The sequence below is a fragment of the Egretta garzetta genome, unplaced genomic scaffold (assembly GCF_000687185.1).
Source record: "Egretta garzetta isolate BGI_Z169 unplaced genomic scaffold, ASM68718v1 scaffold148, whole genome shotgun sequence".
NCBI classification, from domain to species: domain Eukaryota; kingdom Metazoa; phylum Chordata; class Aves; order Pelecaniformes; family Ardeidae; genus Egretta; species Egretta garzetta.
Window position 1 is genome coordinate 1,935,284 of NW_009260669.1, and position 24,804 is coordinate 1,960,087.

Here is a 24,804-nt window from a genome sequence, read left to right on the forward strand (position 1 = left end):
CTCTCACCCCGACCAACCAACTCCCCCCAAGCATGACATTATATGGTCTGGAATAGCTCTTTGGTCAGTTTGGGTCAGCTGTCCTGGTTGTGCTCCCTCCCAGCTTGTTATGCACCTGGCTGAGCAGGAGAAGCTCAAAAAGTCCTTGAGTAGTCTGAGCACTACTTAGCAACAACAAAAAACATCAGTGTGTTATGAACATTCTCGTAGTACTAAATCCAAAACACAGCACTATGCCAACTACTCGGAAAAAAATTAACTCTATGCCAGCCGAAACCAGGACACTAATAATTTAAATAAGAATGACTGGGAAAGATCAGTCTGGTGAGCCAGGTTTCAGCAAGTTTTTGATTTTGGAGTGTTGAGAATCTTGTCAGACTCATATCAGTGATTTCTGCACAGCCTGAGCTCACCCCAGCTCCCAGAAAGATGTTCAAACCCAGTGATTTTTTGTCCAACCCATGTTTAAGGATGCCGGGTGCTCCCTCATCCTGGCGGGAGGTCTGGCTGGGCTACTAGGGTTCAGCGCAGTGCAGGGTAAGGGCTGGATGAAGTAAGTAAAGAAAGAAAACCTGTTTTCCAGACCTTGACAAGAAATAGGTAGAAAAGAGGCTTATGAACCATGATCATTCACATTTCAGATGCGTGCCTAGTTGTTGTTGTTTGATACACAGTAATACCAAGTCCTCTATCTTTCTCAATCCACTGTAGGTGTCCAGCAAAAGGTTTAACTTCTGCTCTTGATAAAGTGCCTCCCTCCAGCCTGGACATTAGTGCCTGAATCTTTGAAATATATTAACTGTTCTTTGATAATACAGAGCCGCAGTGTTAAGAAAAGTAATACTTTTTTTTTAATTGAAAAAAAGAGACACAACATTTTTTTTAGGTTTTTAAATAAATCTTTATTTTATAGGTGCTATATATCTTATATTCATCCATACTTGACTGGGCTCTAGGTTTCTCTGTTGTATGCTCATAGACATAAAGTGTATCACAGCCACTGAAATAAAGGTTAAATTTTTGTGTAATTGGAAAATGGCCTGAATCCACTAGAGACTTGTAATTACTGACTAGATTTAATTCCAAGGCAAATGGGTTACTGGTACTGTCTTTTTTCCTGTCTATAAGCAGAGGCCTCAAGAGTATATGTGTAGCATGACATCAGGGGTGCTAAGGGCATGAAGACAAATCTCGTCTGCTGTGCTGCTGCTCACTGAAGCAACACAGCCCTGAGAGCTGGGCAAGACCTGGTGCAGGCACAGCAGAGACAAGAAGGAACACATATGCATTGCATGTAAAGCACCCCGTATAGCATGAAAGCACCAAGGAGAGAACAAGAAGGGAAAAAGATCAGTCCCAGCCCCTGCAGGAACAGGGGCAGAAGCAGAAGAGAGCAAGCAGGATCGCTCCAGCCCCATTTTCCTGGGCAAGGATGCTACACCTGGACGGTGCCGTTGGGTATCTGCAGCAGGTCCTCCACCTCCTCTGGTAGAGAAAGAGTGCTGCTGCTCTTTTATTTGCCATACACCACGCTTTGCTGCTGCAACTCAGCAGTCATCTTTACCATGCTATCTTTTACTATGTAACTAGGTTAAGTATACCAGAATTTTAAGCAGGTGTGTGGGCATGTGTGTGTGTTTTCTGCTCCCACCTCCCCACATAGTAAGGTGACTGATAGCACAGTGCTGAATCAGAGCAAACTTGGATGCATCACATCTTAAAAGAAGTCAGGTGGCACTGCCAAAGCTGCTGCTGCTTGGTGTTGTTTTTAAGAGCTTCAGAAAAAAAACCCAACCCCAAACTGGTGAATTATTTTCACTTACTGCATTAGCATCCATCAGTGCTATTAAATACATGGAACTGAAAACATAGTTTAAACCTTTCACCTCTTGAAGTTCTTTTCCCAAATCCTAATTACTTTAAAAAAAAATGGAATATGTTTTACAGAGATTCTTTATTTCTTCTATCTGGAACATGCAAAAAGATTGGACCATAAAAATTTTCAAGGAAACTCAGTGCTACAAGGAGACATTTTTCCCATGGGCATCAAACTTCATAATATTGTTGCATTGCTCCTTCATTAACATTACAAACAATTTTTTTTTCTGTTTCTCTTGTCTCTTTTTTTGACCTATATATTAAAATCTACTTCATTGTTTAACTCATTATATATATACAACTATGTTAGATTATGTGATTAAATCTTGCCTTTGAGACCTTATTATAATGACTAATACTGCCCTTTGGAGTTTCTATGTAGGCACATTATTTTACTCTTCCCTCAGACATTTAGTCATTGTGTTGATCATACCAAGATAAAGAAACTAAGGTTAACGATAATGACAAATCTAATTTCACCCTCGCTGATACTTTTGAGAAGCCTCATGGCATCAGAACAACACATTCTGTACAGACATGTTGAACTTAAAGATCTTAATAAGCATCATAGGAATGAGAAAAGAGCTCTTACCTCAAACACAGTGTTCCACCCAAGAAAATCTAGTCTTACGTCATTTTGAAGCCTTTTAATTTTTTTCAATAAGCTTTTAATGCAGTCAGGCTAATTTTTTTTCCTAGTATGTCCTTAAGAAAGCACAGACTTGCTGTTCTATTCTCATGTACATCTGTATGTAAATGTTGCTGTGCTGCACATCACCAGACACTGCTCTTCCAGGGATTTAAGCCACGTTTCCTTGGCATGCATGCACTGCCTACTCCTTGGAAAATTCTTGGTAATTCTGCATTGTATTTCGTCTTGGCATTATTGATTCCAGGATTGTCAGTATTCCGTAATATTTTTTTTAAATTGTATTTGAAAAATAAAATTGTTTAAAGAAATTGGCTGTTCATTTGGTTTCGTGTTTCTGAGCTCTCAGAGTGCATGCTGTACATGTTGTCTGTGTCTTTACTACACTGGGTGATTTGAAATATGCCAAAAATAATTAAAAGCATGGGCAGTTACTTACCAGAGAGAGACTGACCTTTCAGTAAAACAACAAAAAAGAGATTCAGTTCAGGTAGCCTTAGATGTTACCCCAGTGCCCTGAATAGCTCAGGTGAATCCATTTTGTGTGAGTGGTATTAAACAAACACAGTCTGGAGCTCTGGAGTCTTTTCTTAAAGCAACATCATACATATCATATAGTATCAATTAGTCTGTCTATCACGAACAAAGGATTTCAGACTATGCACAGGATTTATTTCTCATTAAACCACCTCTCTCTCGAATGTTTACCAGGTTTTATCATTGCTCCTTAAATTGCAGTGTTCCCCTGGCTTGCGATTTTGTAATGATATTTAAGACTTCCAAAATGGGATTTATTTAACCTAAATTTAAATGCCTACAATGCGGGCCTCTAAGGCTGTGTTGCTCTTCTATGTTTGAATATAGAGTTAATCTAAGCTAAAGAGGTGAGGAACCGTCATCATGTGCCAGCAGGAGACAAGGAGTGAACTAGGTGAAGAGTTCCCATCTGTGTCATATACACAGGAGCTACAAAGCTGTGGAGCAACAGTGCAGAAACCACCAATATTAACTGAACAAAGACAACATCAAGAGAACTCTGGTAGGAAAGCTGTTGAAAGTTTGCATGCCTGCATACCTCTATCTATAATGCAATAATGAAAAGAAGAAAACCTAAATTCTGCTGTGCCCTGAAGTCATGCTAGATGAGATTGAGAACAGAATATAGTCCTAACAAACTGAGTCTTAGCTTTCAAGTAGCTAACTTTTTTTTTTTTTTATTCCATCTTCTGAATGTCTAGGATGAAGCAAGAATGGAGTGCCCCCAGGTTGTCAAAGCTCCTCCTTATTCTCAAAGCCACTGATGAAAATGAGCCTGTTATTACCACTGTCAATTAGAACAGAGACTGTGAGTGGCTCTGAGCAGTTACCCAAATGTGTTCAGCCCAAATCTGCTTCAAAGACAGCATTCAAGCTCCAGGCACTTGCTGTCAGTATGAATGCTTATTGCTCTTTAGTCCGAGTTTCCTTTCTGACCTCCTCTCTTCAGACACAAAAAATTATTCCAGGTTTTATTAATTTGATTTTCAGAACACAGCACTGAAATGAGATTTTCTTTCCTTTCATTTCCTCCTAGAGGAAGGGACTGGGGAAGGTCTATCATTTACAAAGGAAAGATGAGAAAGTCGTGGTAACTTGAAGACCTTTGGAAAGGGACTTGTAGCTTTCTTGTGCCTCAGCTCCTCCACCTGTGAAAGAAAAGGAATAGCACTTCCCTGCATTGCATCCTATACATTGCATGGATGAAAAAGCTTACAAATTTTTGTAATCATCTTTATTGTTCTTGGTAACTCTTGAAATTCAGCTGGCTGAAAAATTGGCAAGTCCCTTGTATTCTCACTAGGATGGGGACATTTCTTTGTGTTATCAGGGCTTGCTTTCAAATGGCCTGTTTCATGAGTGTAAAACAGTGTAAGAATATCCAGTTTTGATTCCTCTATATTTTGAAATGCCATTCATGGAAAATTAATTTTGAGTTAGATATGGAAATAGTGATTTAGCATATACATCCAATCCCCATTCTCTAACACCTTTATTTCCACAGCATTTGTTTTTTCTGAAAGAGTTTTAACTACACCTCATGGAAATTATCTTACTGTTTCCTGGTTTATATTTCTTGCATTCCTTTCAGTTGTTCTTCATAGATAATAATAACTGTTTAATTCATATTTGGAGCAAGACTTTAAATCTTTGTGTATTGACAGTATTCTGTCATTTTCTGATGCTGAGTGGGAAATATCAGGGTCATTATAGCTCCTACTTGTAGGATTAGCAGGGAATATTTTTTTTCAAAATCCTCTGTGAATCCCTTAAATCCACAATTTAACAGATTTTTTCATGTTTGTATGATGAATTGGTGACACAAATTATTAAACAAAACCACTACTGTTTCTTATTCTTAACCATACGCACATGCAATAATCTCAGAAATTAATTTAATAATAAGTTATAATATTTCCTGTGATTGATTAGAAATAAATTAATCAAGGACTTTCTATGAATAAGAGCAGGTATAATCACAGCCTGCTTTTAGAAAAATCTGGAGAACTGAACACTCTTCCAATATCTGTGCTATTGTGTCTTTGCTTAAATACTGTACCTTCCCTCATGAGAAGAGGACTATAGGGATTTTAGGCCCTGGACTAGTCCCATTCCGCTTTCACTACAATACTGCAGCTTTTCTTTGTCTACTTGACTTTGGCATCCCAATTGTAGCTGTTTGTCCAAATGGCTGTTTCTTTTTGGCACAGAGGCTCCTGAAGCAGGAGAGAAGATGTAGTGCTGTGCAGCAGCTTGGATTTCTGTGCCTTTTCCCCACTAAACTCATGCACTTCAGCCTGACCCTATCCTGTCACACAGGAAAGTGAATTAGTTTGGAAAAAAATTAACATTATGGCCTTTGTATATGAAGGTCAAATATTTCACCAACTAACATAACTCTGAAATGAAACCAAATTTCTGAAAGTTTCCTGTTCCCTACTGAGTATGAGAAGTCTGTGTATACCATAGCTATTCCTGGCACCAAGAATATGGTGAGAAGACTAGTCTAAGGAGAGTTTTTGTTTTGATTTCAGATCTCAAGAAAGCAATGGACTAAATACACAGGGAAATAGGGCAGCAGTGTTTAAATTTCACTGTACAGTAATTCGCAGCAGGCCCACCTAACCACCATTCTAATGTCCTTTTTGTTGAAACATTTTTGCATTAGTAATCCTGTTGAAGCTGGGTCACTTAGTAGCCAGGCATCAAAGAGTCAAAGTTCAGTAGGAGCAAGAATATGTAGGTTAGTGGTTCCACCACGAAACCCGTCAGTATTCAGCCCTTTGAGTTTCTGGTTTTCCTTTATTTCCCTTGTTTGTGGATCCATGACATGCTAAAGGGGAACAAGGGGACTTACAGCAATAGTAGTTCTCTTGGATATTTTTGTGGTTTTAGATTACCTGTCCTTCGAGTTTTTTTAAATGGCACTTTAAACCTTTGGATGGCTCCTAGTTGCAATGTCTTCTCAGAACCATTGTAAGAAATTTTTTTCCAAGTATAATATGACATTCAGTGAGAATCAGTTCTACACAGGATACGGGCTGGAGTGTTGACTTTCAGTTGACTTGCAGTTATCCATACCATTGCACATCTCTTGACACAGCTCTGACATATCAAGTGGCACACACACATCTAACGCCAGAGACTGCTCTCAGTAGATAACTTTGGCAAAGTTACTTGTTTTGGGGCACTTAAGCATGAACCAGCCCATTCCAGATGACCTACAAGGAAAAGGGTGAACCCTGTCACTGGTTTGTTTTTGGTTTTTTTTTTTTTATAGGTACAGATGTAGCTATTGGGCCACTATCACAGCTAGTGGGAGAGCATGTATAATTTTGGCCTGCACAAGACAGGCATCAGATAGTCCCTCTCCTCATTGTGTTCCACTTCATTACTTTCTGTTTTTTGCCTTTTTGACCAGAAAGCTTTTGGTGGATTAGTGTCATGATTTAACCCCAGCCAGCAACTCAGCCCCACACAGCCACTCGCTCACTCCCCCCACGATGGAATGGGGGAGAGAATTGGAATAGTAAGAGTGAGAAAACTCATGGGTGAGATAAACACAGTTTAATAGGTAAAGCAAAAGCCATGCACGCAAGCAAAGCAAAACAAGGAATTCATTCACTGCTTCCCATGGGCAGGCAGGTGCTCAGCCATGTCCAGGAAAGCAGGGCTCCATCACACATAACGGTCACTTGGGAAGACAAACACCATCACTCCCAATGTCCCCCCCTCTTCCTTCTTCTTCCCCCAGCTTATGTACTGAGCATGACGTCATATGCTGTGGAACAGCCCTTTGGCCAGTTGGGGTCAGCTGTCCTGGCTGTGCCCCCTCTCAGCTTCATGTGCACCTGGCAGAGCATGGGAAGCTGAAAAAGCCCTTGACCAGTGTAAGCACTGCTTAGCAACAACTAAACCATCAGGGTGTTATCAATATTATTCTCATCCTAAATCCATAGCACAGCACTATGCCAGATTCTCTTGCTTTCTAAACTCTTTCCTCAGAGAGGAGTCTAGATGGGGTTGGATCCAATCTGTTACCTGTCTCCCCCAAACCCACTTTGAGCTGGATGCATCCATCATGACCAGGAGCATCTATCATGACAGCCACAGGTGGATATTGTTTGAGCAGGGTTACGGGAAGAGGGGGTCAGGGGTCAGGGAGGGACCACACCTCCACAACTGCTCACTTCCTTCTTTGTACAGAAGCACTTCATCTCACAAGTACAAGTAAACCCTGATGATTAATCTAAATAAAATATAATGTATATTGATGTGTCTGACATCTGTGAAGCCAGAGGCAATGTCCTTCTCTTTAAGTATTTAAAAAATGAAGTGATAACAGAAGGATGTAATTTCTTGCCATTACATTAACTCTGGAGTCAGAGATAGTGGCAGGTCATCTAGCCAAATTCCCTACCCCTGCTCAAAGCAATTCCAGATGTATCAGGTTGTTCAGGGACTTGTCTAGAGGTTTTAAATACTTCCAAGGACTGAGATTCCACAAACTCTTTGAGCGGCCTGTTCCAGTGTTTGATTACCCCCACTGTGATATTTTTTCCAAATATGTAAGCAGAATTTCTCATGTTGTAACTTATATCTCTTGACCCTTGTCCTATCACTGCATACAATATCTTGGAGGGAGAGGGCACTGGGGACGGGACAGAGTAGAGAAGCAGGTGTCCCTCATATGTGAATTAATAGGAAGAGATAAAAGTAAGTTAGGCCTATTTCGAGTTAAAAAATAATGACCAAAAAATGCAGCAACTAGCTGTTCAAGCAGTTCTAGCATCAGTGTCCGTGAGACGTGGCTGCAGGGCTGGCCGATGCTGCAAGGGGGCAGCGCGGCCCCTCAGTTGTGGCAAGTGGAAGCCTGTGGCTCTTCCCACGCTGTGAACTTCGGGGCTATTTGGTGTTTGATTTCTGCACCTGAGAACAGAGGGACCCGGCCTCAGGGCCAGAACGCCAAGCTGAACCTCTGTGTATATTTTCCAGTGACTTCTCTCTATATGAGCCTGAATCTCAGCCTATATTTTAAAAACATTCCATGAACCGCCCGATTCCCAGTTTCATATCGTATACCACATATAGCTGCTAGCTTAAACCCTGCAGTAGCACTATGAGAAAATATTTCAAGCATACTCTGCGCTTTGCTGAGTGCTATAACTGAGCAAACACACATTTTTGTTACACATTGTTAATTTTTTAAAAAGAGGCATATTATTTATTCATTCTCTGTGTGTCAGTGAAAGGATACTGGGATTTTCTTTCTGTAAGCTAGTTTCCTGGAGTTAGACTCAGATAAACCTACAGCTTCCATGGCAGCTAATTCCAGTCAGCTTTCTGTCCCGTGAAGCTCTTAACACTTCAGAAATTCTTTCCAACCTTTTCCAGAGGGTCACCATGCTGGGCAGGAGCTTCCTCACCAAAATAAAGAGGATGCTGAGAAGTGGGGCTGACTGTGGGGTGAAGTGTTGGTTGTAGCCATGACTACTTCCTCAAAGAGAGGCATCCAAAATACCCTAAACTTATACCTTTGTGATTAAGGCAGGTACTGGAGTTTCGCTCCTGATGGACTTTAAGTAGCAAATAGCCTCTGTCACTGCTGTAGCAAGCAGGCTGATATTGAAAAGGGCATCTCTTTTCCCGGGGCCTCCTCAGAGGTGTTGCCTATTTCTCACTACATTATTTTTTGAGAAAAGGACATCAACTGAGGGAAAACATTCCAGGCTATGTGCTCCAGGTGTCAGACTCAAGCGTCAGTTTATCTTACTTGGGGAGGAAGAATTTTTTATTATTTGTATCAAAGAAGGAAACTACAGAAATATAACAAATAGAGGTCTAGATGTGGCTCAGGAATGCAAGCTCTTTGGCAAAATCTCACCCATGTTCTACACGTAAGGTACAAAGTAGTAATACAAAAATGTTGCTGAAAAAAATAGTTTTCTTTTCTATAATAATGACTAAAACATGTTGTTCCTGGAAACCCCCTTTCTACTGGAGGAAAGAGCCAGAAAATTCCTTTAGGGTTTATCAGGTGCTTTCTTATTCTGCTTTTGTCAGGAACTTAATAGGTACAGAGCAGATACTTAAAAGGGTACAGGGTTAGGCCGCATTTTCTATTTCTTTGCAATGAGGAGACAAAATGCTGTACATTCCTAAACTGTGCTGATGTATGCACATTTATTTGTTGTCTATACAGGATGCCAGAGATTAATCGGTGTGAAGATATCAACAAGCTACATGTGGATTTTAGGGTTCTGACTTGTTTGAAGAAGGTTTTGATAAACTAACTGTTCCTTATTTCAAAACGAACCATGGGACATCAGTGATACCCAGGGAAGTGAGCTAATGCTGAAGTAGGACAGATGAATATGGGCAGTGTGTACAGTATTACAATAAAACCACGGTGGTCAACAAATGGGAAATTTGAACCAGCAAAATAGATTTTCCTGTTAATTAGGGAAAAGAAACAAAACCAGATATTTTAAATATTTATTTGTCAGACTGGGATAACAGCCTTTATACAGCACAATCTGCATAAGTTCTCAAGATACATCCTGTATACAATCACAAAACCATGACATGGATTTATACATAAAGTGAAAACTGAGACAGATTTACAAGCATTTTTATACAATTTTCATACTGCTTTTGTTTCCATTTTTACAACTTTTAGAACAAGTCTGTTGGTTTTTTTCCTGATGAATTTGGAAGCAAAATGAAAATCAAAAGAAATTCAAACCAAAATTAATATCAACAAACCACCAGCTATGCATGCAACATTCACTGTGGAAACATTACATTTCTCCAAGGACTAATCTTTTTTTTTTGGTTTTTGTGGTTTTTTTGGTGTTTTTGGATTTTTTTTAAACATTGGGTATGCTGTACACGTTGTCGATAGCATGACAGCACACACGCCAGTCAGCCATTGTTGAGCACCTGAGCACGTCACTGAACATCTATAAGATACAATCAAATAAGGACACATTCACATGCTTGGATGTCAGATGGAGTTAATAACTTAAACTCAGCTTGTTTTACAAAAATGTATACTTATTTACAGGGTAACAAATTAAGAAAACAGCTTTCGCTCAAATAATCTATTTTGAGTTATGGATATCTATATATATTATAACTTTTGAGCTCATCAATATATTTTCTTATTAATCTTTTCAAAATAATAAAACAGAACATATAGAAAACATTAAAATGCTTCTTGTGATTTAAAGAGAGAGTATCCGGTTTCACTTATTCCTTCTACTTTCCTTCTAAAGGCAATATATATTCATAAAGAGCAACTGATCCTATATGCCAGGTGTACCGAAAATTCACAAGGCATGTAGGGCTAAGGTTTAAATACAATGTAGGTGGATACTTACACTAAATTTCCTCTCTGTTTCATTACCTTTATAAGTTACACTCACACAAATGCAAATTTTCTGTTATTCACATAGGTATGTACATATCTAATATATACTCAAATAATGGAATCTGGGACATTCAACATTGTAGCAATGAAAATAAAGTACTTAAAAATAATGTCAGTTATGGTTAAAATAATAATTTAAAAAAATACTATTAATATCTTTATGATATCTCCATGAAACTAAATCCTAATTAAATAATCTCTATTGGGCATACACTAGCTTACAATATAATAGATGTCTTCTTTTTCTTCATCATCATCATCAAAGTAAGAATCAGTATCAGCTGGTTACCAGCTACCATATCCCACAGCCTAACCATGCGAACACCCAGCATCCAGAAAAATAACACAAATACCTCCTAGGTCTTGATTTAAAGCCAGTTTAAGTCAACAGATTGGTTGTTATTGACTTCAACTGGTTTGGATTGGGCTTTTGTTTCTTCCACGCAGGATCCATGTAATGTAAAAACATGGGTAATAATAAAGAAGCAGCACTCATTGCCCCTGGATACTATCCCTTTAAATTGTAATGATAAAGAACTAGCTCAACATTCATCATAGCAACTCTCATGTCTAGTTTTAACCTGGAAAAAAAAAAAGTGGCTCTTTGCTGCTCATTTTATGCATACTAGTAATAATGATAACATTAGAAATCCCTGTCATTTGTAAACACATACACTGTGCTTTTGCTCATTTTTCAGCTTGTTTCCACTACACAAGGCCTTGAACAAAGAAGCAGCTTCAATCTCTGTTGACTCAGCAGATGTATGAATAAAAAAAGTTAAAATGCCTCTGCTATTGCCTCCCTGCAATATGCGTCTTCAAAGAAATCGTAGAAATGTGTGAACTCATTAATAATCAATCACACCGAAATGATAAAAGCGGTTGCCACATCTAAGCACTTTTGGCCAGATAAGAGAAACAAAAATTAATGAGAAAAAAGTGAAAAAAATATACTGAGATATATACAAAAAAGTAAAAAAATACTAATAGTCCTTGTTTGATTATTTTTTAAAAAACATTGTCACAAGAGAGTTTTTCCTGACTTCATTCATAAAACAAGAAAAAAAAAAAAGAAAAAATGCATTCAAACATGAATCTGTGTTGCATAGAGTGATTCCAGTACAACCTAGAAATTTGGTCAAAAAAGGGAACTTGGCACACTTTGGATACATCCTCTGACCTCTGAATGATGCTGTCTCGGAAAAGAGAGAGCGCGTGGGGCCCAGGTCTGTCACTGGCCCATCCTGGGTGATACCACAGGAGCCCTTTCCTTGCTGCAGATGGTCAAGGCAGTGTCACGTTCCTGACAAACTCTACTCTTTGCATTTCATGATGGGAGTCCAAAACTGGCATTTCAACATGCAGAAACATTTTCTGTGTTGTTCAGAGAATCAAAGATGCTTGAATTAAACCTGTTACCGAAGCTGATTACCCCGCAAAGGTAGCTGTTCCATACAGCCACAGCTATACCACCCAACACAAGTATTTTATAAAAATATTGGCCACATTTGTATGTGTGTGATAGCAAAGCATGCCTGTCCGCTTTCTCAATTAAGAGTGATGATTACAGGCTTCCCAGAAAGGCAGCCAGATAGTGCTCGTTCCTGCTGGAAATCTCCATAGCAACTACCAGCATGACTTGCTGTCTTTATAATAAATCTTAGCAAGAACAAAATTACCAGCAGTTTGCACAAAATTGCACACCTCATGGCTTGTACTTCACACAGTAATTGAAACTGAATTTTTTTTTTTCATCTTTTTTCAAAAAAAGAACACACTGTAGCCATCAGGAATGCAAAATAACCCACCAAAAGAGCAACACATATGTCAAATATATCCACATAGGATTTTTGGTTTGATCGGGGATTTTTTCTTTGAAGTATTTATCTTCTTATAAAAACATACATAACATCAAAACATATAGGATGTTTACAATAACTCCAGAGGACTGTTTTTAAAATATATGAGAGGTAGGGCATACATATACTGGTGAAAGCATAAAATTCAACATTAAAGCACACATCCTACTTCCACTGTCAGTGATGTTGTGTTTTTAAGATAGCTAATAAGCTTTTGGTAAGATTGTTCTGCTTGCAAGTTACCAGCAAGATTATCAACAACTTAACAGGAGTTTCCTTGGTGTGTGTATCATTAATATCTTCTGCGTGTTTCTTCTCATGTTCCTTTTCCAGGCTGTTACTTTAAGTTGACAAAGATAAATCAAAAACTGCATGTGGGAAAAAGTGTCACCAGATTAAATGGTGTAGCTTTTTCACGGTCAGTCCAGCTTCTGAATAAGCTGAGCCTTATTTTTCCTTTTTTTTTTTTTTTTTAAGCATATATTATTTTCCAGAAGGATATTTTCAGTAGGTCTTGCACAACCTGTGGAAGTGTACTACATATATTCAGAACATATAAGAAGACATACATTGAAACATTTGTGAAAAGTCCTTATTGGGCAAGAAAAATAAATGTCTGAAGTGCAGAAGTTTGGTAATTTTCTTTTTAAATATGCAAAGGTCATGAGGTAATATTTCAAGGGAAGCTACTTTTGAATGAAGCTGTGAAAAACTAAATTACTTCTGAGTCACAGGGGTACCATACTGATTCTTGTTTTTTAAGGAAACTGCTGTACTTTTAGGAATGGGAGAAAAAGCTCTCCCTTCTTCTTCAGAAATGATACAAGGGAAAATACAAAACCTAGCCTAAACCATTTCAGGCAGTAGTTTCTTCCCAAAGTGAGCTAACTGCTCAGTTTCAAGCCCCTGAAAGTGGGACCTTCAGCATGGAAGTGCTGACACAGTCTTAGATGTTCCAAGTTACCTTCCAATTTACCTCTTTTCTAACTGAGAAGCCATGCCATTGAGTGGATTCTACTCAGACATCCACCTGAGATAGCAAGAGGATATTCTTAATTCTCTCTAGTGCAACAGCATCCAGGCAGTAACTGCGCTGCTACCCTTTCCCCTTCCATTTCAAGTGTGTCACTGGCGTTGATACAGAGCCCTGCACCGAGCGGGCCAGTGTTAGCACGGTGGGTCTACTGCTCCGAAGTGCCTACAACATAGCCTAGAATTCATCGTCTCCGCACAGTCTCAGAATAAGACTGGTTGCTGCAAAATGGAAGGACTAGTTGAAATAATTGTGTTAGTCCCAGTAAGACTCTTCAATTCCAAACTTTTTTTAAAACTGCTGATTCAAAGAGTAGGATGAAGTACACTGTCACTGACATTGAAACAGCATTTTTTCTTCCTGATGTAGTGCAGTTTACATCCTGTCCTTTCTCTTAAAAACCACATCCCAAATTATAGACCATTGATATAGTTTTAGCCATTGCATTCTAGGACAGTGGTTTATATTCATTGTTAACATACAGAAACAAATGAAACAATCAGATCTGATTCTCCACAGCATAGTTGCTGAAGGAAAAAGAAAGGAGGAAAAAAAGTAATGTAAAATAACATTACCACTCTTGCAAATGCCTTGCAGTTTGTGTCAAGTGGCATAATCTCACTACAGCAAATTATCAGAGATCCTAAGGTGCAGAGGAACAAGTTTTGCACTTCTGATAAGTGAGATTTGGAAAGTCAGTCACCCTAGGTGCTTTTGCATAAAATGATCTCCACCTGGTTGCACAGAAAACCAGACTGCTTTTTCCATCACACTACCTCCAGCTGCAGCCGAACTCTGCATTAACACCTGCCTTCCAGCCTTCATTATTTCCTTCACAGTTACTCTCTTCACAAAGAGTCCAACATCACGGAGCCCTCGTATCAGTCTTCATTTCAAACAGCCTCACTTTAACTTCTGGGCCCCAGGTTTTCTTTTACTTTGCCGTCTTTTGCAGCAAAACAAGTGTACTAGCCCTCATTTAAGTGTGCTATGTAGCCCAGAGACTGCTCTTTTCTACTTTGTATTCTGAAAGACTAGCTAAACACAATATATCAAACTATAGTCTTGGAGTGATGCTGTTTATAGCAGACTCTGCAGGTTTTGTGCCCTAAGCAGTCAGCTCTGCTCAATGTGTTTGTGTGGAGCTGACCAACAGTTTGTGCCAGTTTACTATTCTTTTCCTTAGATCCACTTTGTCAAGCCAGATATAAGCTTCCCCAATCAATGTCTTTTTCATAAACTTCCCTCCATTGGAGACAAGCAGAATCTGGAAAAATAATAACAATAAACAATAATTATCATTTTGCATAGTAACATACTGCATTTGCTGGCAAACACAAAAGAATCAGAAATGTTGAACTGTGTTTTGGTACCCGCATAAGAGGAGAGAAACACTGACCATAACCTTTTGTATAGAGTCATCTTTCCAACAGAAAGGAATCTGTGAAAACTGAACCTTCGCTCTCTTCTATTTTATGATGATGGGATGTAACAGCTAGGTGACAATCTTGAACTTTAGCAATTTGTTCACCTGCTGGTTACCAAAGACAAACACAGGTCAAGCTTAAAGTTACAGGGTAAAGCTTTATGCTGGTGAAGTATCAGCCCTTTTTAAGTGCTCTGCATATAGGCAGTAACTCAGAGCAACCTAGTTTGTGAGAAAGTCCAGAGTTCTGGTTTCTGACCTCAGCAAGTGGTAGTCTAACCTAAAATGTAGGGGTGGTCTGAAATGTCATTCTTGCTGAGAGACGCAGTATTGTGTCTGGTCTTATGGCTCTTGCTTGCCCAGCTACGGAGAGTGAGAAGAGCAAGGAACAGGCCTGGCCATTATGTGAGCTATGGAGGCTGGGTGTTCAAGACTCCCGGATATATCATACAAGCACATGTTTTCCAGCTAAGCAAGGTCATACCATGCAAGAAATAGCCTTATCTGAAGGACTTGATTAGTTCTGTGGATATATAGATTCATTCTAAGTGTTTCTGGGAGAAATAAATTTGATAATGTATATAGTTCAGGGGGTGAGTTATAGCTACACAGTCAGATAAATTCTAGCATTTCTTAATTATTGAGTAACTGAATTAACAAGGCCAATGTTTGGTTTTGGTTTTGGTTTTTTTTTTAAATAAACTTCCTAGGTTTTCCAAAAAGAAAAAAGAATTCATGAAAAATTGCAGTTCCATGATAGGATTAGCAGCAGATTTATAACATTCACAGTCACTGAGCAGACCTCTGGCAATGAGCAAGGGAGGTAACTGATAACAGTAGGAGGCTGTCACCCTCTGTGTGAACCAGCAGGAGAGAAAATAGGGCATTTTGTTGCTTGGTTTCACAGATCTAAGCTAACAGAAGAATGTCAGGACTCAAGGATTTTTGTACTCTGCTAAGATGCTGGGAAAGACCATAAGGCAATAGACATGTAACAAAACCGTAGAAGAACTAGAATTTCCAGTAATCAAGAACTTCAAAGTTTTTGAAAATTTTCCATTCTCATTTGGGAAACAAAGTAAAAAATGCAAACTTTACAGTACAATTGAAATTTAGGGGGAAAGAAGGGGGGAGGGGAGAAATTTGCAATCATTTTCCTGGATGAGGAACTTCCCTGGCCAATTTTGATATCAATTGGCAAGTAAAGTATGTACCTGGATGGCTTAGACGTCTACATGCTCATCGGTCAACAGGCTTGACAGGGGAAGATCAAATGACCCTTGGGCACTGAGCTATTAGGGAATCCCACTTTACTTCACTCATCAGAAAGCTCATCCTTGAGGAAAATAGGCAACCTTCCTTCGCTGCTGCTAGCTTCTAGGTCACCTGGTTCAGTATTTCCTGAAGAAATGGGCAACCCAGAAGCTGGCAAGCCAAACCAGAACATCTGTAAAAAATATTCTGGGTTTTTCTGATTACCCTCACATAGGACATTACGTATTTCTAATTGCAGCAAGCTGGTCAGCCAGGAACCAGCTAGGGAACAAGGCAAAGGAGCCAGGAGCTTAGTGCTTTCCAGAAGGGTCCCAGGTGGGTTGCCAAGGAACAGGGAAATAAGGGAAGTGAGTGAGCAAACTGCCAGGGGCTGAGGCAAATGCCTGTCTGAAACCTGTCAAAATGTTTTCTGCAGAATGTTTTCATTTTGACACATCAACAGTTTGGGGACAAAAAAAATTTCTAACAGAAATTTTCCATCACTTCTGTCCTTGATCCTTCCCTCCATTCCTCTCAGCTGGGTCCCTGGTATCTGTCTTCTTTAGCATGTCTATCTCTCAGCCTTGGTTCTTCTTTGCTCCAGGCTTTAAACTCCAGCCTTGTTATCTTGAATCAACTAGTCTCTGTTTCTAATCCTTAGGATTTATTTCCTTATTCCCAGTACTCTTGACCAGATGATTCTAGCTTTTCTTTCCCCTTCCCTTCCCTTCCCTTCCCTTCCCTTCCCTTCCCTTCCCTTCCCTTCCCTTCCCCTCCCCTCCCCAGTTCTCTTCCCTTCTGTTTCTCAATTCCATTTTTTGTTATATACATTCTGGTTTTGCTTCCTTTCCCTCTATCCCCCAAATCTCTTTTGACAATGTCCATCTCTTTGCTCCTAAATGTTCATCATGCAAATTCAGCATTCAAATCAGTCAGCTTCATACTTTGTCATAAGAACAGATTGACTGATGAGTATGAAGAGCATATAAAAACAGATGTACAGAGTCAGATCAAAGATCTCTCCAGGAAAATTTTCTGCTTCCAAAAGTGTATAGAGTAGTGCATGAGGCAGAATATGAGAACAGGACAATAATGTAGTGACACTTTCCCAAAATGCCTACTATGATCTGTGGATCATTGACTTCCTGACTCACAAGTGATATGTTTGTATTTAACAGACTATGAGATATTTTTCCCATTAATTTGTCCAATCATTTTCTCCAGTGACTTTTTCCATGAAAACATTTAGCATTCACAATATAGTATGGCAATAAATTTTACAGCTCAAACTCCAAGTTGTGTGAGGAAGAAACACCTTTTGTTTGTTTTAAACTTGTTCCTTGCTACTTTTATAGACTTTGATCTCCTAGGTCTGGTGTGCAGCACCAGTACATACCACGGAGTTTCTGAGGAAATGTTGCCAAGTCTCAGGCTGACCATTCCTATGACTACCTCCCCCACTGTCTACCTCCTTAACAACTTGATGGCTTATTTTTCCGTAGGATTCTGTGGGTTCTCCTTGACTGGCCTACTCACACCTTATGGATTACTCTTCAAACCACCACTGGAAGCAAAATTTTTAAAGGAATTTTATCTCTTAAACTTTGCCAAGACTTTATTGTCCACTCTGGATTTTCCCAGGTAATTTAACAACTCTAATCTTTTACTGAGTCTATTAAACCAATGAGGATGTTAGGACATGTTAACACAGGGAACAGAGTATCTATGTCCATTGGCCTTGGTTGTGAATCCACATCCATTTTGGCTTTAATTTTAATGATACAACCAATAAGCCTAACATAAGAACCTGGATAATTCAGTCTGAATTTAGTCATCAAAATGTAGCTGGCTTGTTTATGTTGGTCTTCCAGATTTAAAGGTACATTAAGCAGGAACTGGTATGCCCAACAATTCCTCTGACTTTAAGATTCAAGTGCAAATACCCCTGGAATTGTCCATAACTTTCCACTGTCTAGAGCAAGCCTGAATATCTGGCTTATATTAGTTATCTAGTCATGTGAAAGTAAATGAAAGTGAATCCTACCTGTCTAAAAAAGCATATCTGACCAAATGATCAAACCTATCTAAGCAACTAAAACACAGGAGCAGGACAATTCCCTGAATCAGTTCCACACACCATTTGATGCACCACAGACTGAAAAATACCATCATCTCCTTTACGAATGTACACAGAGAATATTTGACTTGCCATAATCGGTGGTTCTGCAATGTCTGAGTTCATAACTATTGTGACTTATTTTAGGCACCACAACTTTTAAAGAAGTTGAGGAACTGGAGAGAATGATAAATGATTAGGCATTTAGGTAACAGGACATATCAAAGAAATTTGGTTTACTTAGCCTGGAAAATAGAGAGGAGAGCGCAACATTTCAGTGTGCAAACTTTTTTTGCAAAAAGAAAGCGCATCAACTTTCCTCTGTGCTTTGTGAGGATACTTGAGGATAAGCTAACTTTATTTAAAAATATGGCATATTTAAGTTAGATATTACACTAAACTTTCTAAATACATAGCAAAGTATTTTTGGAAGGCATGCATAACTTCCTTTTCTAGGGGATTTTAAGAACAGATCAAGCCTAAAACATTCAGGCCTGGTCTATAAATACCTTTCCTCAGTGTGGGGTGATGGATTAAATTTTTAAAATCTCCTCCAGCCCAGTATTTCCATTATTATGTAGTTGCGTTATTTCCTTTGTAATTTTCTCTTTTCAGCAAACAACTGAGATAGAAGATTGATCTCAAATGCCCGTAGCACAGCACGGACAACACCCAAAATTAGGTTTTAATAAAATGCAGAATTACCTGAAGAGAATGCCCAGCAGGACTCAAGCTAAATCTAAACGTTTCATTGAATGAAGGCTCTCGGTCGTGCCTGCATACCCTGGTTTTCTTCTTAATTACTCTCTTTTGGGTAGAGATATTGACAACGTACAGCTTCACATACAGGTCTGGGGAAGAACAGTTCAACGAGTTAAACACGGAAGCTTTTCATAATTGTTGATGCTAATGATTTCAACAGAGGGGAAGTGTTGTGAAGAAACAGAGCATGGTACTTTGCAGAGCCATATTCTGTTCTCATTCACATGGTGTAGAAATGGAGCCACCCCACTAAATCCAAGGGAATTACTTTGTTTACAGTGATGTCATTAAAGCTACAAATACCTTTATGTCTTTAGAAAATATTATTACCAGCATGAGTTTTAATTTTTTAAAAGCTTTTTCACCAAAATGCACTTTTTTTACTAGATATCATTGTTCTTTAATAACCTAGGAAGTTATCATTTTTATTAAAGTTTAAAAAGGATTGATTTTTAACAATCAAAAGTAAATAAAAAAGATTAACTTCTGAGAGTTAATTTGCTTCTACAAAATGTTTTCTCTTTCATTAAAGTTGCTCATAGGAGAAAAAAAGCACTTAAAAAAGAATCCTATAGAATATGTCATTCTGATTAAGAAGGAATTTTCTTTCCCATTTTAGTGGTGATTTTAAGTTATTTCAGTCACATCCTACTTAATGTTTTCAAAGTATCATGAAGCTGGTTTCAGTGTAATACCTGGTAGATGATCTGGAGATTTAAATTTGTATGTGATATTTCTGCACTGAAGGATTTCTACTATCAGCTGTTCTCCATCTGTCTTCATTTCCTTCTTTAATGCAATCTTGATTTCACCCATAACCTGTGTTTTACCTGGAAAAGCAGAAAAAGCAACCCTCATTAATGTGAATAGAAACTGAATGTATGTTTCTAACTTGGAAAGAAGTAGAGTTTTCTGGTTTGTGGTTTGGTTTTTTTTAGTTTGGGGTTTTTTGTCTTTTTTTTTTTTTTCAGGACAGCTTATAGTGTTTAGTTAGGGGTATAAAGGTAATGTATTGCTTGAATGAAAAAATGGTAGATACATGCAGTATACTTGAGTAACTAGATTATATGCTTCAGAATGTATTTGCTTCAGAGGAGCTTTGTTCCCAAGAATACATATTTCAGTAGAAGTCATTACAAGTCGTGTAATGGTCACTACAGCTCACTTTTCAGAAACTTTTACTACAAGATTCTGAAGTTATTTCATAAAAAAAAAAAAAAAGGACAGGAAAAAAAGGAGAACATTCAATATAGTATTAAAAAGTAAGGTTCTGAAAGGCAATGAATTAAGACGTTGCTGAAGCATTTCATTTCACCTTCTTATGTATATGGAGCAATATCGGTCATACAATTTAAAGGGAAGTGCTCGCTGTGACCTTTAAAGGTAAAGGTGATTTTCCTTCTTATGTGGGTAGAAATACAGGCCCATTTATTCGTACACTGTATGGATTTCTCTCTAAATCAGTCCAGAGATGGAGAGAAGGCACAGAATTAATGTACGCAAAGATGGTTCGCTCCCACAAAGGTGTTTTCCTTCCACAAGGCTGTACTGAAGCCAGGCAGAGTAGAGCAGGGCTGCATCTTCTAAATGAGTGCAGTAGTGGAAGCAGACCCCATGCCCTCAGCTCAACGCTGTCTATAATAGCATCATGTCATAATGGGGTCTGCACCTCTACATCTATTGTCCTGCTACTGTGAAATACTATTTCACCTTCCTCTTCTCTTCAGACATTATTAAAAAGACCCTAAACCGTTAAGCCCCTGAGAATCTTTATTAGGTAGTTCCTGGTTGCCAGCAGGCTGGAGCTTTAGAATCATAGAATCATAGAATCACTTTGGTTGGAAAAGACCTTTAAGATCATTGAGTCCAACCTTTAACTTAACCCTGCCATCCCACCACTAAACCATGTCCCTAAGCACCTCATCTATCCTTCTTTTAAATACCTCCAGGGATGAGGACTCTACCACCTCCCTGGGCAGCCCATTCCAGAGCCTGACAACCCTTTCGGTGAAGAAGTTTTTCCTAATGTCTAGCCTAAACCTGCCCTGGCACAACTTCAAACCATTCCCCCTCATCCTAGCATTTGTTACCAGGGAGAAGAGGCCAACCCCCACCTCACTGCAGCCTCCTTTCAGGTAGAGGGTGATCAGGTCTCCCCTCGGCCTCCTCTTCTCCAGACTAAACAACCCCAGTTCCCTCAGCCGTTCCTCGTATGACCTGTGCTCCAGACCCCTCACCAGCTTTGTTGCTCTCCTCTGGACATGTTCCAGAAATGCAACATCTTTCTTGTAGTGAGGGGCCTAAAACTGAACACAGTATTTGAGGTGCAGTCTCACCAGCACCGAGTACAGGGGCACGATCACTTCCCTGCTCCTGCTGGTCACACTAATCCTGATACAAGCCAGGATGCCATTGGCCTTCTTGGCCACCTGGGCATACTGCTGGCTCATATTCAGCCGGCTGTCAACCAGTACCCCCAGGTCTTTTTCCACCAGGCAGCTTTCCAGCCACTCTTCCCCGAGCCTGTAGCGCTGCGTGGGGTTGTTGTGACCAAAGTGCAGGACCCGGCACTTGGCCTTATTGAACCTCATCCAGTTGGCCTCAACCCATCAATCCAGGCTGTCCAGGTCCCTCTGCAGAGCCCTCCTCCCCTCAAGCAGATCAACACTACCACCCAGTTCGGTGTCGTCTGCATTAACGCATTACCAGGAAATTCTAGAAGCTGGTGCCAAGATGTTGTAAAGAGCAAAGCAATTCTGCAGAAAGGAAACAATAATACATCTGGAGAAGCTCCTTCCTTGAAGAGAAGAAAGTTACCAAGTGGCATTTAGAAATTACTTACTTGTATCAGAAAAGTATAACCAAATTTGAATAATCGCCACTAAAAATGCCAGCTGTTGTTTCACAGATGTCCATGAGCAATCACACATTCTATTGTTTTTCCTACTTAAAATATCTTTTGGGATCATGAATAAAAATTTATTAACAAATTATCACAGCTACAACCTGGGCCCTCAACCCTCCTCGCAAACTGAAGCTGGAATCTAACTTAGTTACAATGAATAACAAATTTCAATTGGGCTTCTGCTGGGTCAGCATTTCACCCATAGTTTGTAAGGTGGGAGAGGACCTATTAGGAGGCAAATGATTCTTTCACCATATTTAATCATCACAGAACCCTTCCTATAGGTTTGAACATGAATAATAGCATCTTGCTTTCTGCTACATATTTGTATAAAAAGAATGGAGCCCTCATCTTGTGATGGCAGCAGCAAAGATCATTGGTAGCTGGATCAAAGAAGGAAAGGCCAACAATGTCCCTGTTGTTATTCATTAATCTGTTCCATCACATGCCATAATCTTTAAACTATGGATATAACATCATTTTTCTGGAAAGTGTTGAGTGACTTAGCTAGGAGTTAGCTAGTCTAATGACTGGAAACAAATACAGGAAAAAATTATAATGCTTCTTATGTCCTGTGGATAAACTACCAAAATCACTGATGGAGAAATGACATACCTGAAAGGTGTTGCATAAATCTCCCTTTTTGATCAATATTGGTTCTTGCACTGACTTCAGTGCTTGACTATGATAAAAGCCCAACATGGACAACTGTAGCACAAACCTAATCTCAGTTTCAGGCAATCTTTAGTTAAACACATAATTTTCTAGAAAATATGCTTGGGTTATTTACTTTACTTTATTCTATTTCTGTCCTTTAAAGTTTATTTGCAATTAGGGCCTTTCTTGATTACCTTAGTACCACCTTCTTCACTTAGATGCGCATTCAACCTAAAACAAGATCAGGCAGGTTGGATGCTACCTGTGATGCTATGAGTTAAGAAAAGGGAGAAATGCTTCCAGTAAATTAGAATGTGTGTGAAAATTCCAGCACCATTTCTCAGCATTTGGAAATTTTCCGTGGACTATTTTGTATCCCCAGATACTCTTTACAACAAACAATCCTACTTCACCATTTAAGCCTCATGGGGAAAACAATGATCTCAAGCTGCGAGCACATGAAGTGTGATAGCTCTCTTGTGCTTCCAGAGTAATTTTCATTTCTCCCACAGCATGCAGTGAAAAAGCCTTAACACCAGCCTTATGAAACATTGCACTAAAATAAATCACCAATTCAAAACCTAGCAGAATTTTGAAGACTTTTGAAGAGATCTTATTCCTGTCATTGTTTGGCTTTTTTACCTCTTTCTCTTATATGTTCCCTACATCTTTCCTTTGAAAGGTGTGTAACAGCAGCTCAAATGTTTGTGGAGTTGATTCTTTAAATAGAAAAAAAATTAGAAAAGGAGATACACTGATGAGCGGAAGTGTTGGTAATGACTGTGTATGAGCTGTTGAGAGAGTTCACAATGGACTGAGTTGGACATGAATGTTCTTCAACAGATGTGATGGCAATAAAGTTGCTCAGGGTGTCATGGAATTGGATGACCCCAAGGATTGCATTGGTAGGAATAGATCAGAACACACTGCCTAGTCACAACCTTCTGCATTCTTCTGTAAGTTTACAAAAAATCAATTTTAAGTGATGTGTAAACGGAACTGATTGTGGATTTTTTGGTAGTCATTGGATGATGATAAATGCTACAATGCAACTCTAAAAAAAGTAAATACAGTGAAATAGAGGTTGCATATCTTTCTAGGAAAGTACTAATATGGCTTTCTAAGACACTGGGAAATAATTTGTAACTTGAATATTACTGTTTTCCTGCAGGAAGATGTATTCCAGGTGAAACACGCGTGAACCAGGATTATCACAGTGGCAAACAAACACATAGTAAAGCAATAAAAATATTATTTTCTGATTTAGTCTAGGAAAGAAGGACTGGAAAATGATGAAATTGCTTTCTACAAATGGATGACAGAGTAAATATTGAAAGGGATAAGAAATATTTAAGCTGAATTTGTGTGATATTTTACCTGTTACATATATATCAGATGCAGATTTACTGATGTACTGCAAGAGGACCACAGACATGCCAAGCAACATTGTGTTCACTTTAAGAACACATTAACAGTAGCTTATCAATTCTTAAAAATATATAGCTATGGTTAAATACATTACTATTTTTTACATGACAATACACCTTTTTTTTAGGGGATCAGATTTATTAAAAATCCATTAACAATTAGAAAGTTATGTTTAATTAACTAAATTGCTGCAAGTTATTTGAGAAGTCCAGGGGTTTAAATTTGCTATGGTCATGGCAACATAAAATTTTCCTCTTGTAGAACTGTCATGCTCCATGCTGTGAAAGGTTAATTAGTTCTGCTATTAGTCTTAAACAACTGCTGCTGTAAATCACAGTATGTGTCATCTGCACTGTTGTCAACTTCCAGGGATTGATAACTATGGATTGTGCTCCCATTCCTTTTTGATCAGATGCCTGCTGTCAAGCGAAATTACCCAAGACAGTAGTAAATAGTTGTCTTCCATTTGTCCGTGTTATCAAGGCTAATTCAGCAATGCATTTAAATGAGCAGGTAAATCTCACTGGACAAGGGCAGGAATTTCATTCAGTTCAATTGTCTGTAAATTTCTGAGCTAATTTACACATTTATCTTAGAATAAGTTGAATTGCCTTTTGAGATTGACTATGTCTAATCACAGAGGTGAATCAAGTGTATGTTAAACTTGGAAATTTAAGTATGAGATGCCTAAATACTGCTACCCGATGAGCAGTACACCAGAGTAATTTGCTGAATGGATGCCAGATGGCCAGAAAACAGACTTAAGAAAATACATTTTGTTCCACAGTTGTGTATAAATTAGTACGGGCTCCTTCTGTTCCCCAAGATTGACTGGGGGTATTAGAGCAGTGGAATTAGAAATAAAATA

General features: G+C 38.9%; 1 protein-coding gene across 1 annotated transcript in view; it reads right to left on the reverse strand.

The window, feature by feature from the left end:
• Positions 1 to 14,514: 14,514 nt before the first annotated feature.
• Positions 14,515 to 24,804, reverse strand: part of PCLO (piccolo presynaptic cytomatrix protein) — a gene marked incomplete at its 5' end in the record, with an annotated part of 372,092 nt that continues 361,802 nt past the window's right edge. The window contains 3 exons of the mRNA XM_035901092.1: positions 14,515 to 14,655; positions 18,890 to 19,035; positions 19,642 to 19,776. Coding sequence (XP_035756985.1) covers positions 14,515 to 14,655; positions 18,890 to 19,035; positions 19,642 to 19,776 — 422 coding nt within the window. The remainder of the gene's footprint in view (positions 14,656 to 18,889; positions 19,036 to 19,641; positions 19,777 to 24,804) is intronic.